The sequence below is a fragment of the Tachypleus tridentatus genome, chromosome 13, assembly GCF_004210375.1.
Source record: "Tachypleus tridentatus isolate NWPU-2018 chromosome 13, ASM421037v1, whole genome shotgun sequence".
NCBI lineage: Eukaryota > Metazoa > Arthropoda > Merostomata > Xiphosura > Limulidae > Tachypleus > Tachypleus tridentatus.
In genome coordinates this window covers 180,359,058-180,375,546 of record NC_134837.1, presented here as the reverse complement: position 1 = coordinate 180,375,546, position 16,489 = coordinate 180,359,058, and the positions used below count along the sequence as shown (strand labels likewise).

Here is a 16,489-nt window from a genome sequence, read left to right as displayed (position 1 = left end):
CTGTAACTCACGCATTCTAACCCAGCTCGTGAGCTCTGAAATCTAAAGTTCCACAGTAGAACCGCGTTCATTTGTATTTTATACACTGCTGGCCAAAATTTTAAGGCCAATGAACATAGAGAAAAAAAATATGCATTTTGCGTTGTCAGACTCAACCACTTATTTGAGTAGAGCTTCGAAATTTCGTTACGAGTTTACCGAGTAACTCTTCGTTTCAGTATGGTCTTAAACTTTTGACCAGCTAATATTTAGACTAATTTCATAGTGTTCACATTTTCCCTATTAAATGCTAATTTTTTTTTTATTTTCCCTTTTCTTATTTTCATCTTTCGAAGCTCTACTCAAATAAGTGGTTGAGTGTAACAATGCAAAATGCATACTTTTTCTTTATGTTCATTGGCCTTAAGATTTTGACCACCAGTGTAATTAACAGCTGATTAAAACTTTTTTTAATGTTGTGGTTACCTTCTAACTAAAGACAGATCGTCACCCTTATAACTCGCATACAATTTATATGTAGGAAATATGTTTTTGTATCGCACAGATTCGAACACAGCTGTCAGCTCCGAAATCTAAAGCTCTACAATAGGATCACGTTAGAGGGGTAATTATACATTTTTCGAATATTGTCGTTACCTAACCTGATTATAAGATTAAAGAAAAATGTTTATAGATCCTTATGACTGTCAATCAGAGTAGTATAATTTATTTTAATGTTTGATTATCTAATAATCATTGACAATTTTTATGACTGTTATTAGTAATTATCACACCTGTCCAAATCTTCATACAATCAACACTATTTGTGGCTTCTGTTTCTTTTTTATTTGAATGATTGAGACCGACAAGTCAAGTATTTTCTCCCTGTAGTCAGAATACAGAAATATAGTGGGATTGGACTGGTTCAAGCCTGCCTTGCAAGCTCCAGCACTTTGCAATACGGCCACTACATATTAATACTTTGCAGATAGTTTGGTTACTATCTAACAAACCAAAAAAGGTTTTAAGAAACAAACAAAAGCGTTAAGAAACCACTGTTTCTCTTAGCAAGACCAGATGGTTAGGGCGCTCCGTTCGTAACTTGAGGGTCGCGGGTTCGGATCCCCTTCGCACCAAACATTCTCGCCCTTTCAGCCGTGGGGCGTTATAATGTGACGATCAATCCCACTATTCTTTGGTAAAAGAGTATCCCAAGAGCTGGCGATGGGTGTTGATGACTGCTGCCTTCCCTCTAGTTTTACACTGTTAAATTATGGACGGTTAGCGCAGATAGCCCTCGTGTAGCTTTGCGCGAAATTCAAAACAAACAAACAAATCTCTTTACCCCTCTCGCGGAATTAGGTTTAATATTTTTGTGGCACTATAACCTTCTTTCTAGTGTACTAAAGCAATCACAGGTGTGGCTATTAAATTAACCAGGTACTGGTACTGGGTGATCACCTTCTGTAGGAAAGTGTCATTATGTGCAGCAAATAATTCATAGTGAACTTTGACCTCATAACGAGAACCTGTAAACTTCAGTTATAAGGAAAGCGTTTATAGGAATGATAGTAAATATGTATATATGTGGGTTGTTTAGCATATATCATTAATGGTGAATGTTGATATCACTCAATTTGTACGTCAAATTATACACGCATGAACGTGACAGAAACCCATAAAATCATGTATAGTCTTGTTTGAACTGATGGAAAGCAGCACTTACCGCCACAAGGAAGTTGCTAGAATTTGAACCGAATGGCAAGACTGACTATTTCTCTTATAACGCACCTACAGCTGAAAGCACGAGCATCTTCAGTGGGATCGCTGCTTGAACCATGTACCTTACCACTAGGCCTGCTTGTTGGTATAGGTTTGAACACCGTTTAATGGTGGACACATCACTGTTGAGTGTTGCTTTCTTTTTTAAATGTATATGAAGTCAACAGATTTTTAAAGCTGAAACTCCAGATTCGGTCCACACCGCTAGACACAGCAGATAAACAACCTTGATTTCGTTTTAACAAATATTGAATATTTAAAAATACTCAAATTTTAAAAATTATTTTCCTTAATTACGTAGGATTATATTGATTATATTAATGAAAATGGTTCGTGTTTAGTGTAGTAAAGTTTAATCACTATTTTAAGTCATTGCAAAACAAAACTGAGAGCTATATTATTTGTAATTAACCATTCAAACTTGTGTTTGCAAACATGTTAAAATTTATATCGTATAAATACCTTTTGAAATTTTATAAAAATGTAGTTGTGCGTAGAGTTTCAGCTATGTTAAAACTGTAACATTTACATAGGTTTCAGTACAGATATTTGGAACTCCTTTATGAGTTTGTGTTCTGCTTATAGCAGAACCACATCGGGCTATCTGTTGTGTCTACCGAGGGAAATCGACCCCCTTATTTTAGTGTTGTAAATCTGTAGACTTACCACTGTACTAGCAGGAGACCAGTCATGAATTAGTTATCATTATTTTGGTAGCGAGTCAAAGTTCACATTTCGTTCATTATGGATTAAATATAACAAACTACTGAATATATCATAATTATGAATAATCGTTTTAATAGCTTACAAATCAAATAAAATAGTAAAAAATACAATACAACAAAACTGTTTGTTCAACTTAACCTTACAAAACTATCAACATGGTTCTTATGGATATCAATTTAACCTTACGGAACTACCACATGGTTATTTTGGATATCAGTTTAACCTTACAGAACTATCAACATGGCTGTTATGAATCTCAATTTAACCTTATAGAACTATCAAAATAGTGCATATGGATCTGCATCTATTTCAGACTATTTATGCACCAAATAACTTGTGAATTTAATGACCTTTGTTGGTTACAAGGACCATGATAACATACGATTCATAAAACAAATATAAATAAATATACCTTTGACTTCACAATGAATCTATTATATACTGGTATTATTCCCTGTTGAAAAGCCTGCCTAGTTACCTTGTACAGATCTTTTACACGATAATAATTGATTCATTGTCCAACATTGAATCCTTAGCTTCATAACTGATTACAATTAAGCCAAATCAAAGTACATCTTTAAACGAATCTGTTCGGTTAACGGTTAAGCTTGAATCCGTTAAAGTTGCAGATAAACAGTTAAGTTCACCATCTAGAGATTATGAACACATCAGACCAAAGAAATATGGAAGTGTCAATTCTCTATGAAGATCTAAATCTAACAATTTACCAGAGAACAGAATATAGTAAACGAACCAACCATTTGTCAGAAGGCTTTATAACTGTATGTTAAGAAAGGAAGTTGTTATAAAGTACTCCCGAAGAAGGACAGGAAAAGAAAACTGCTATGATTATGTAAAACATGGATTTTATAACTCAGTAAACCTAAACTGTATATTATTATTTAAAGAAACTAGCAGCATATTTATTGACATTGGTTCTACAGCTACAATTATTCGACCTAATCTAATGATAAAAAGTGTGAAATTGCTTCTAGAGATGAAGAAAGATGAAGATGAAGTGTGTATGAAGTTCCAGCAGGGAGAAAGTTGGAAACGTCTCTACACCACATGAAGTGTGGGTGACATCGAGAATACTTGTAACTGATTCCATGCAGAAACATAAGTGTAACGTTAGACTAGCATCAAGTCGGTTTACGTAAATTATTCACGTAATGTATAACAATTATGCCAAAAGATGTTGAATTTCAAGTAACAAAAAATATGGAGTCACACCTGTTGTGGTCGTCTTTGGAAGGGCATCGAATGGAGAACAGGTTTAGTGGAGACTTAAAAAGAAATAGAATAATGTGGTGAAGAACTCAAGATTTCTGTTGTGATTACTTTCAGAGTGTCATCAGAAAAGTAAACAAGTAATAAAATGGTTATGAAAAGTATGAGAAAACATCATCCGTTATGGAAAATAAAAACCCCCAAAATATTTGATAAATGAGCAGATTAGGTCGTAAATAAAATAATGAAGAATATTTTGTTTTGTTAATCGAGGTTGTGATTGCATTTTGTTTTAACACGTTAAACGAGAGATTTGGTGATTGTAAGGCCTAATCATGAATAGTGTCCTGGAAAACAAAGAAGGACTTGAAGTTGAAAATAGTATTATTTTATCTGTATAACTGGGATTGTTCAAGGCTAGTCAAGAGTCGGAGAAGGCCAGTGGGGTACATTATATTTTAATACTTCGATTCAGGTGTTTTGTATTGTTTCATAAAGTGAGTTTTAGTCATAAAATCTATGCTCGACGAGGGTTCTCGATTTTTCATGAAATTTGGGAAGGGAGACTAACACTGCATACAAATAGGAATACATTTCTGATTTATCAGTAAATTACAGTTAATCATTGTGTATTTGTTGATGAGAGACTCAATCAGAGAATAAGTCCGTTAGTGAGCGATCGAGTCAGTTGATTAGTGGATTAGTTAGTCGATTCATAGCTGTAAAGTTTGGTGAGCTTATGCCATACTTATGAGAGGAAATTTAACAAGTATGTGACTGTTTAGTTTTATGTGTAAGTTAAACTTATCAGCGAACATAACTTGTAGAACTTATATGTTACATTCAAAGAAATAAACGAATTTTGTTATCATTAAGTGGGATGGACTTTGCATTGTTTGTACCAATTTATAAAAAACAAATAATAAAAACTGTTATAACTGTATAATATTAAACTGAATTTTATCACAGAATCTAGAATAAAGTACTTAAATTGCACACACATATAAATGTGTGCGAGTGATATTCTCAGATTCACTGTCCATCTAAGCTTCGAAAGATGAAAATAAGAGAAGGGAAAATAAAAATAAAAAACTTTTTTAGCATTTAATAGGAAAAATGTGAACACTATGAAATTAGCCTAAATACTAGCTGATCAAAAGTTTAACACCATACTGAAACGAAGCGTTAATCGGTAAACACGTAACGAAATTTAGTCATTTGTGTTCAACCATTAGCGTTGTTAACATCTCCCACTGACATCTCCTGTGTTACATTGAGTAAAAACATGGCAAAGGCTTAAAAGTTGACAGAGTTTGAACGTGGCAGAATTGTCGAGCTGCAAAAGCAAGGTCTCTCTCAACGTGCCATCGCTGGTGAGATTGGGCGTGGTAGTAAAACTGCTGTTGCAAATTTCTTAAAAAACCCCAAGGGATACGGAACGAGAATTTCAAGTGGTCGGCCCAAGAAATATCGCCGGTGTTGAGCAGGAGAATTCGACGGGTTGTCCGGCAAGACACCAGCCGATCGTCGAACCAGATTAAGGCCCTTAAGGACGCAGAATGCAGCTCAAGAACAATAAGACGGCATCTACGAGAGAAAGGCTTTAAAAAACCGTAAACGTCTTCAAAGGCCACGCTTCCTTCCACACCACGAAACAGCTCGGTTAAACTTTGCTGAGAAGCACCAAACATGGGACGTAGAAAAGTGGAAGAAGGTTTAGTTTTCTGATGAGAAAAAATTTAGCCTGGATGGTCCAGATGGCTTCCAACGTTACTGGCACGATAAGGATATCCCACCGGAGGCATTTTCTACACGACACAGTGGAGAAGGTTCCATCATGATCTGAGGTGCTTTCTCCTTCCATGCAACAATGGAACTCTAGGTTATACCGGGGCGTCAAACAACAGCTGGCTATATTGGCATGTTGGAGAGAGATTATTGTTATTGATTGAAGACCCTCGCTTGTGTGGAAATGGCTGGATCTTTCAACAGGACAACGCTGCAATTCACAATGCCCGCTGGACAAAGGACTTTTTCATGGCGAATAACGTGATTCTTTTGAACCATCCAGCGTGTTCGCCCGAACTAAACTTCATTGAAAATGCTTGGGGGTGGATGGCAAGGGAAGTCCATAGAAATAGACGTCAATTCCAAATAGTGCATGATCTTTGTGAAGCCATCTCCACCACTTGGAATAACATTCCAACCAGCCTTCTGCAAACGCTTATATCAACCATACTAAAGCGAATGTTTAAAGTTATTCGCAGTAACGGCTGTGAAACTTACTACTGAGATCTCTTGTTGGGCATTTTCTACCCTGTTTAGGACTTCTTTTTGGTATGGTCTTAAACTTTTGACCAGCAAAATTAAATTTAGGATAATTTCATAGTGTTCACATTTTCCCTATTAAATGCGAAAATTTTGTCTTTTTATTTTCCCTTTTCTTATTTTCATCTTTCAAAGCTCTACTCAAATAAGTGGTTAAGTCTAACAAAGCAAAATGCATATTTTTCTTTATGTTCATTGCCCTTAAGATTTTGACCAACAGTGTATACTATATGTAGAGATAATTTGAAAGCATTTATATGTAATAAGACAGTAACAAATGTTTCATGTTTGTCTGGTATGGCCTGGTGGTTAGGAGCTTGCCTTGCAATCTGTGGATCATAGGTTTGAAACTCGCTTTCTAATTTATACTCCCTTTTAGCCGTTAAAGCATTATAACATGACGTTAGTAAAAATCATTCCAATTCGATAGTTGGCGGTAAATGGTGTTGATTAACTGCTTTTTATCTAATGTATCACACCTAATTTAGAGGTGTTCGTGTCACTGCTTATCATGAGAACAAAGAAGCTATAGCTGAAAATTAAATCAACTCTCATGGCTAGTTGACAGAACACCATATTAAAACTTTAAATAATTTTAATATTTTTTCTCAGTCTAAACACCTCATATTAATATACGTACAGTACATAGCCCAAAGTATGTGTACACCCCTTCTGATTGGTGGGTTTGGCTATTTCAGCCACTCCCATTGCTAACAAATGCATAAAATCAAGCATACAGCCATGCATCTCCATAGACAAATATTAGCAGTAGAATGGGTCGCACTGAAGTGCTCAGTGAGTTTCAACGTGGCACTGTCATAGGATGCCACCTTTCCAACAAGTCAGTTCGTCATATTTCTGCTGTGCTAGAAGTGCTCCGGTCATCTGTAAGTGCTGTTATTGTGAAGTAGAAACGTCTAAGAGCAAAACAGCTCAACCAAGAAGAGGTGAGCCACACAAGCTCACAATATGAGATAGCCGAGGACGTAAAAATCATCTGTCCACAGATGCAACACTCACTACCGAGATCCAAACTGCCTCTGGAAGCAACATCATCACAATGACAAGCGTCGGCTGGAGTGGTGTAAAGCACATCGTCATTGGACTCTGGAGCAGTGGAAACGCGTTCCCTGGAGTGATGAATCACGCTTTACTATCTGGCAGTCTGACGGACGAATCTGGGTTTGGCGGATGCGAGGTAAACATTACCTGTTTGAATGAACAGTGCCAACTGTAAAGTTTAGTGGAGGATAAAAAATGGTCTGGGGCCGTTTTTCATGGTTTGTGTTAGGCTCTTGAGCCTCAGTTAAGGGAAATCGTAATACTACCATATTACGTATATACAATGGCATTCTAGTGAATTGTGTGCTTTTAACTTTGTGGCAACTGTTTGGAGAAGGCCGTTTTTTGTTTCAGCACGACAATGCCCCTGTGCACAAAGCAAGGTCCATAAAGGCATGGTTTGTCTAGATTGGTGTGGAAGAACTTGACTTGTCTGCATAGACCCCTGGCCTCAACCCCATCGAACACCTATGGGATGAATTGGAACGCCGATTGCGAGCCAGGCCTTCTCGCCCGACATCAGTGCCCGACCTCACTAATGTTCTTGTAGCTGAATAGAAGCGAATCCCGCACCTATGTTCCAAAATCTAGTGAAAAGCCTCCCCAGAAGAGTGGAGGCTATTATAGCAGCAAAGAGGGAGACCAACTCCATATTAATGCCAATGGTTTTAAAATGAGATGTCCAACAAGCACATAGGGGTGTGATGGTCGAGTGTCCACATAGTTTTGGCCATGTAGTGTATAATACCTGGCTCCTTTAAAACTGTTATTAATTTATGTGAAATTTATTTCTTTTTTATTTGTGTTTAAATGTTTAAAATTATTATTTTAATTCGTTTAATAATACTATTGTTACACTTCACCATGTTCTTTTATATTGTATAAACGTCTCCTAAAATAAAAATATTTATCGAAAGTCGTTTGTTGTCTTTCTTGAACATACTACTTATAGTCTTGTACTTACCAGCACGTTGATTTTTACTACAAGAGAAAAAAAATGAAATTTTAAATTTAGGTAAGATGTTATTTATATATTGTAAATATTATATGGTGTATATAATACACCTATTATGTGTATATTATATACTTTGTATATAAGTAAGGTTTTATTTTACATTTTTTTCGAATATACATCTAGACTGACATCTTCGTTACATCGTAAAAAAATTTATATAAAGAACAAGAATAAATTTTATTTATTTATTTCATTAGTACGCAAATTGTAAAAAGGCGACAGATGTCGCCAAGAGTATTTCGATATCTAAATAATCAAAAGACGTTAAAATTGTTGTTTGTTGTCATTACTAAACGTCAGGTTAAAAACCAGGTAAAATTGAAACAAAAATGTCTGTTGGTAAATGTTGATGTTTTTAATTTTAGTTTATAATTTAGAATTCAGTTGTCTTTACAAAGTTTTATTCATGAACGTGAACCGGTAGAGAATTTGATTAAGTGCTCTGGGAGTAATAGCATCCATGCTACATATTTTTCAATTCTATAAAAATATATATTCACTCCCATGAATAAAATATAATTTAGAAACACTTATGCATATAAATTATAACTCAAAGTTCGTCACTGATTATAATCAATGAGAAGAAGTCTTTTTTTTTTTTTAATATGTACGGGGTTATCTAAGTGTGTTATTTTACTACTACTACGGTTGCTAACTTTATTAGTGTAGCAGCAGTCATTGAAACTGTTAATAACTCACAGTGACAACTGGTGAATCGAATGAAAATTTGGGTTTTATATGTTTTTGTTGTTGTTGTATGTACACTAATTTAAGGTTGTAGGTATTACATATATTGTAATTAGTATTACCTTTAAACCTGTTTGCATTTGATACACTGACATTAAAAGAAATAACAATAACAAGTACCAAAAACTCTCTAGTATTAATAATAGTACAATACTAAGTAATGATATTTTGATATTTAATAAACCAAGACACCAATATTTATATATATTTGTAATAACTAATTACCAACCTCAGTGTTTCCTAGTATATACAGACTAAACTGATTCTTGTTATCTCTTGAACAAACTAAAATTGGAAAGAAATAATTTTGTGACTTGGTTAGAATCTTAGATCTAATTTCATGAAAAAAATTGTTCTTTGAGGCTTTCCTTGACTTTTATTTAGTACACTGAAAAACATTATTTGCAGTGGAGGACATGGCTGTAGCCAGAATTTATGGAACAGTTTCTTTAAAAAATGAACTTTGTACTAATTCATTAATTGTGATTTAGGATGTCTGAAATACTGATTGATTATTGTTTGTATTAATTTAAATAGGTTTAAATTGAAGGGCATGTTGTCTAGTAATTAAAAGATTTTCTTGGATAAGAAGTTTAGTGTTTGTAAGTTGAACTATAGTAATGGCAAAGCTGTTGGTTGTAATAACCCATGTGTGATTGCAGTGTTGAGTGACAAGGTTTTACATGGTAATGGCAAGTTTTGTGCTAAAAGATTCATGTGATGCTTATTTTTGATAGGGCATATGAATTTTGAGTCACTGAACATATATATAAGCCATGGGTGAAAATATGTCTGCAGCTGGTGTTTATACTGAAAAAAAAATCTTTGTTTGTAAGAAATAATGTGGTGTTGAAACTTTTTTTGTTTTTTGATCAAAGAGGAAGTTTGTTATTTAATTTGTAAATATTGAGAGCTTGTAAAAGGTAGATTTAACTTGCTTTGTATTTACATGCACTAGTATTATACTATTTTCAGGCTTTGCTGGTGAAATAATTAAATATATTCTAAAATTTTCAGCTCATATTTTAAAAGTTCATCATCACCATTGTCTTCATTAGTAAACTTTACAGTGATTTCAATTACACATGCTATGCTTTATCAGATTTTAAAAATATCCAAGGTAAAAGCAAAGGGCTAAGCAGACACGTTAACAGAAAATAAACTATTGTAAAATTAGCTGGAGCAGTGTGTTTATTGTAAAATTAGCTAGAGCAGTGTGTTTATTGTAAAATTAGCTAGAGCAGTGTGTTTATTAAAGTGTAACTGCCAAATAACCTGTAAGGTCATAATACAATCAATGTTATTGTAACATGAGGGAAGTGAAAACATAGGGTGACCTACACCCTATTATGAGTTATTTTCAACTACCAGTTTTCATGGAACTTTTTTTCTATAGTCATATGTTAACAATTTAGTATACTTAAATTATAATAATTAGATATTAGGTTGTTTATAAAAAAGAAATTGAAAAGTGGAAAATGTTTACTCTTGTTTCTGTTTGTAGTAAATACAGTTTTGTAATTGATAAAGGCTAAAGAAGTAGAAGAAATCTATTATAGCATACTATGCAGTGTACTCATACCAACATTTACAAGAAGTGATTTCTTAGTAGTTCACATGAGAACCTGATAACAAAAGAAATAATAAGTTTCTGCAGTTTCTCTGAGACCAAATTTTATTCTGAAATTTAACTTTCTGAGCAATCGCTTTTTAGTTGTGCATAACTGGAAGAACTGCAGTATGTACCCATGTGATTCCAACATGAGAATGGCTCATCTTGTGAAGTTCAAATGTGATGTGTGAAACAGGAACTGTTGGTATGACTTTACAGTTCCAGAGAATTGTTTAGATACATAGTGAAGAGAATTAGTGGACATAACAAAATGGTAGGAACTTTTACAACCAGTTGTGTTGAAATGTAGAGTTCTTCTTATCCGTTGCTTAAACCAATAACATTTCAATCTATGAATATCAGTGTTAAATCTTTTTTTAAGTTGTAGATACATGTCACAAACTAGATATGTTAACTTAAAAAAAATATTTAGTTATAGATGAATTAATTGATAGGAATGTTTAGTCGTGTTTTTTCACTCTTATGCAAACAATTTATTGGTAGTCTTTGGAATAACTTCTTATACAACTGCATGACAAACCATGCCTGTTTTAAAATAAAGGCAGAATAAAGGACATTCTTGGCATTTTTGGGCTTATATTAAAAATACAATAAAAGTTGTCTAACACAGAAAACTTTCTAGTGGTTTATATAGTTCTGTAAAAACAGTTAACTATTGAAAATGGAAACTGTTGTAATATCCATGGCCCCATGAGTTTCTGTAAATGTACATATCTTACATCTGAATCTTAAGAGGGATGCTAGATATGTAAGGCAACCTGAAGTTTAACCATGGGGCATTTGGACTACCCTTCCTTATAAAGTATAGTTGTTGAGTAGTACGTACTACATAACAGTGCATATTATTCATTATATGGTGATTCTGTGAGTTTCTTTGTCATTTGTGGCTTTAGTAGAGGTGGAAAGGCATTAATTCAAACCAAAAAAAGTTTTACATTTATAAGGCAAAGACCTCTGAGTTTGAAACTTAAATCCACAATTTGCATTTTTAAAAAGTGGTGAGATTTTCTGTGATTCATGGGAGATTAACATTTTAAACAGTAATTTCAAATTAAGATAAGTTATTTTTGCATGTCAAGCTTCAGGCATGAAACTATTCAGAATTTGCCATTTTTTCTAACTTAATAATTGGCTGATTATTTTAATAATGTTGTAATATACATTGTTGGTGAGGCCACTTCTGAAATACCATGTTTAGTTTTAGGATCCTTGCTTTAAGAAGAACATTGAATTTTTGAAAAAGGTTCAGAGGAGAGTTACTTGGATAATAGCTGGGAAAGGGTTCAGAGGAAAGTTACTTGGATAATAGCTGGGAAAGGGTTCAGAGGAGAGTTACTTGGATAATAGCTGGGAAAGGGTTCAGAGGAAAGTTACTAGGATAATAGCTGGGAAAGGTTAAGATCTCTGAAGTTTTTTCTTGATAAAGGAAGAGTTAAAGTACGCCTGAATGAGGTGTTAAAGAGAACTGATAGTGCTAATGCATCATCCTTTTACATACTTAACAGTGACAATTGTAAGAGTAGGGGACAAAAATATAAACTGTGGCAGGGTAGGAGTCATTTTCAGTTAAGACAGTTTTATTTTTCTTACAGGTGGTTGTTCTTTGGAATAAGTTGTGTTCACATGTGGTGATGCAGTTAATTTATGGAAGTTTGAGGGGATGCTTGGTGAATGTTTGAGTCATTAGGGTTACCATTAAGTATTGTAATATCATTTTAGAATTTGGTAAAGTGTATGAGGTGGCTGGATGGACCCAAAGGTCTCTTGTTCTCCTTAAATTACATGTAAATATATATATGATATTGGATGATTCTGATGGGATGATAAACCATTATCAACTATTAAACCCATTAATTGGTCCCTTCTTAACCCTAACACTTGTTACATTTTATATGGTGTGCTGTACTTGTAATAGTCTGCACTTTGCAACTGATTATAACTAATTATAACTAATTAGTGCTTAAATAAACATTTCATTGAAATAATGAAAACACAAATTATTTAAACTGTCAAAAGTATTAAACTTTGTGCTCATGAATACAATGCATAGTGTAGGACAAGGTACTGACTCTTTGAGAAATGTATTTTTGAAAGGCTACTTTTGTTCCAAAAAGCTTTTCAGTTCCCTTATGATTACTAGTTGATTAAGTTGGTTAACAATTATTTCCCCTATGATTACCAGATGATTAAGATGTTAACTGTTATTTCCCCTATGATTACCAGTTAAGATGTTAACTATTATTTTTTCTATGATTACTAGTTAGTTGAAAGGTTAACTATCAAATTCTGTCTGTGATGTGAATAAAACACTCATCATGAGTTGAAAATCGAGAACAATTTTTAATCCTTGTTAATATTCTGAGAAGCTGAGGGAAGTCTGTTAGCAATAAAGTCATAGAGTACATAGTAATGAAATGTTATTTCATGTTTAGGTAAATAACTTGTTCTGAAACCACAGAATTTGAAGATGTCAGATACATGGAGTGACATCCAGGCTTTGAAGTCCAGGCAGAGTAGTCTACGGGAACGATTACAACGAAGAAAGAAGGAAAGAGAAGGCATTGTCTTAAGCATTCAGGGAGAGCTTGGAGGGCCAACAGGAAGTCCCCGTAGCAATAGTCCTAACCCAGTTCAACAGCAATCTAAAGAAGAAAGCCTAGTTAAAACCCAGGAAGTAAAGACTGACCCAGAAGTGGAACACCAACTTTTGCTGAGGCTCTGTGATGCTGCTCTAAATCTCCCAATAGATTCATTAAATCTTATTTCATCAGTCTCTAAATCCTTGGGAAAAGATGTCTCAAACTTGATGGTGGAGAATCTACTGCAGAAATTTTCAGCACAAGAACTTATTTCTATTAAGGAAAGCTTTTCCCCAGAAGGTAAGAGCCTGCTTGTTGTGGAGTCAGCTGAACATGACAAACTTCAGGCTGTTCTGGACATATTTGAGGGAGATAAAAAGGATCTGGAAGCAACTGAGAAAAGAAAAAGTGATGTGGTTTTGGAAGATGAGCCAAAAAGTAAAATACCCACTAAAGCCAAAGAAACTGGCAAGAAAGACAATGAAAATATCAATATTGAAAGTCTTCTGTCCTTACCATCAGCACGAGAAAAAGAAAACAAAAAAATGGGAGAAGAAATTTTAGAGTTGCTGAGTAAACCGACAGCAAAAGAGCGATCCTTAGTGGAACGTTTTCAATCACAAGGGGGTGCTCAGGTTCAGGAGTTTTGTCCTCATGGAACCAAAGAAGAATGTATCAAAATGTCAGGAGACAATCAAGCTTGTACAAAACTTCACTTCAAAAAAATCATTCAAAAGCATACTGATGAGTCTCTTGGGGATTGTTCTTTCTTAAATACCTGCTTCCATATGGATTCATGCAAGTATGTCCACTATGAAGTTGACTATTCAACGATTACGCCTCCTTCAGCAAAGATTCAGCTCAATGATAAACAGGATTCAAAAATGTCACATGATGGAAAAGTAACCACACTGTATCCAGCACAGTGGATTCAGTGTGACTTGCGTTTTTTTGATATGACAATTTTGGGCAAGTTTGCTGTTGTGATGGCTGACCCACCTTGGGATATTCACATGGAACTACCATATGGAACGATGTCTGATGATGAAATGAGACAGTTGAATATTCCAAGCTTACAGGATGAGGGCTTAATTTTCTTGTGGGTGACTGGGCGAGCCATGGAACTTGGGCGTGAGTGCCTCAAGTTGTGGGGTTATGAACGTTGTGATGAAATTATCTGGGTAAAGACCAACCAGCTTCAGAGAATTATTCGTACTGGAAGAACAGGTCACTGGTTAAACCATGGAAAAGAACACTGCCTGGTAGGAATCAAGGGGGATCCAGATTCAATTAATCGTGGATTGGATTGCGATGTGATTGTTGCAGAAGTTCGTGCAACTAGCCACAAGCCTGATGAAATTTATGGAATTATAGAGAGGCTTTCTCCAGGAACTAGAAAAATTGAACTATTTGGTCGATCTCATAACGTTCAACCTAACTGGATCACTCTTGGTAATCAGGTGGACGGAGTACGGCTGATAGATCCTAGTCTCATTGAGTCCTTCCAGCAACGATATCCAGATGGAAACTGTATGAAGAAGCCTGGGTAGAACTATGTAGAGGTTAATCCAAGTAATTCTGTATAATTGTTATGTATAAAAGTTTGATGTTATACAAAGTGGGAGAGCAAACAATGTGGACCATGTGATAGCACAGTTTATTGCCATTTAAATTATTCATTTAACTGTGACCTACATAACGTCAAAATATACTTGTTATATACCAATACCTTGTACATTTATTTATTATAATATGAACTAGTGAAAAAACATTAAAACATATCAGATTTGTTTCTGCTTCAACTTTATTGTGATTGTGGCCTGACGGTTATGGCACTTTACCCATAATCTGCAGATCGCAGGTTCGAATCCCATCATTGAATATGCTTGACCCTTTTACTTGTGGGGTCATTAAAATGTGATGGTCAATTCTACTTTTCATTAATAAAAGAGTAGACTAGGAGCTGGCAGTGTGTGTGGTGTTAACTAGCTCGCTCTATAACTTCTAAATTAGGGAGTGACAGCGCAGATAGCTGTCGAGTTATTTTGCGCGAAATTCGAAATAAATCACTGAATGCGAGAACGTTGCTGGGATTTGTTACTGTATTACATAATATGTAATTAAATTTTTATTGGAATTATTACCACTATTTTTCTTTTGCATGTTTTAAGCACAACTGTTGAAGTGTGCAGCGTCTATCACGGGTATCGGACCTCGAATTTTAGTATTGTAAGCCCTTAAGTGTACTGCTGAGACACATTTATGTTATCCAATTATAAATTGTCGTACAGTTCTGTTTTCTCTGAAAATATTCTGTGTATTTTCACAGAAAGAATATCTAAATTCCAGACATGCATTTGGGAAAGTCTTATTATTTCTACTGTCGGTCAGAGATTGCTTTTTAATTTGCATTAGGAAGGTGAGCTTTACAGTTTCCAAATTAGTTCGTTGTTTAGTCAAATGATGGCGCTGCCAACAGATTGAGTTTTGTGTAAAAAGAATAAGTAGGTAAATGGAGTGAGAAGGCATATGTCACAAAACGATAACACACTATTAATCAAATGCTATACTAGTTTTTGTAAAACTAATAATATAGAAAATGAAATTTGATCAATTTAGCAATAAAATGTGTATCTAGTAAATGCAATGTAGATGTTGCTTCTTGCAAATACACGTGTATTACTCTAGTATGTATGAAAATAAAATCATTTGTGTAGAAATTTACAATACATACCCGTTTTCTGTTTTATTAAATAATTAAATGTTTTTAAGTAAGATATTTCGAGATATTTTGTGTCAAATCAAATAATTTATTACTTATTCACGTGTATCGATCTAAATTGGACAACCTCCGATTGATTTTGTTTTCAATAGAGTTTGGTGTGTGTGTTTGTTGTTTTACTTAAACAGTGATCATGACATCGTTGTAGCCCGTTAGACCTGTCAACATTCCCGAACATTTTTTTCTAAATGTTTATTCTGGCAGTATTGACCATATACCAAAAATTGTTTCATTTTGATGAATATCCTTTTTCGTGATGAGTTATTGGTGGGGAAAGTGAGAACAGTGTGTGTTTGTGTCTGAGAGCATGTAAAATGAACAAACTCTAGAACCATAAGTCTTTAATTCAAATGTTTGTGTATCCCAAATCTTGGCCAGGTGATTAAGGCACTCGACTCGTAATCCGAGGGTTGCGGGTTCGAATCCCCGTCACACCAAACATGCTCGCCCTTTCAGCCGTGGGGCGTTATAAGTGACGGTCAATCCCACTATTCCTTGGTAAAAGAGTATCCCAAGAGTTGGCGGTGAGTGGTGATAACTAACTGCTTTCCGTCTTACACTGCTCAATTAGGAACGGCTAGCGCAAACAGTCTTTGTGTAGCTTTGCTCGAAATTAAAACGAAACA

General features: G+C 34.7%; 1 protein-coding gene across 3 annotated transcripts; it reads left to right on the top strand.

Moving 5' to 3' along the window:
- Window positions 1–8,307: 8,307 nt before the first annotated feature.
- On the top strand, window positions 8,308–15,808 carry Mettl3 (methyltransferase like 3). Of its 3 annotated transcripts, none has more exons than XM_076482359.1 (2): window positions 8,308–8,434; window positions 12,935–15,808. In XM_076482359.1, exon 2 carries the CDS (start codon window positions 12,970–12,972, stop codon window positions 14,629–14,631), a length of 1,662 nt encoding a protein of 553 aa, XP_076338474.1. In that variant the 5' UTR covers window positions 8,308–8,434; window positions 12,935–12,969; the 3' UTR covers window positions 14,632–15,808. The 3 variants fall into 3 exon arrangements, with proteins under 3 accessions (XP_076338474.1, XP_076338475.1, XP_076338476.1); XM_076482360.1 differs by having other exon boundaries at window positions 8,329–8,461; XM_076482361.1 differs by lacking the exon at window positions 8,308–8,434 and adding an exon at window positions 10,102–10,755.
- Window positions 15,809–16,489: the final 681 nt, after the last annotated feature.

Bases quoted from the DNA above. Each gene is read 5' to 3' on its own strand.
- Mettl3 (XM_076482359.1), top strand. From the start codon at position 12,970: ATGTCAGATACATGGAGTGACATCCAGGCTTTGAAGTCCAGGCAGAGT.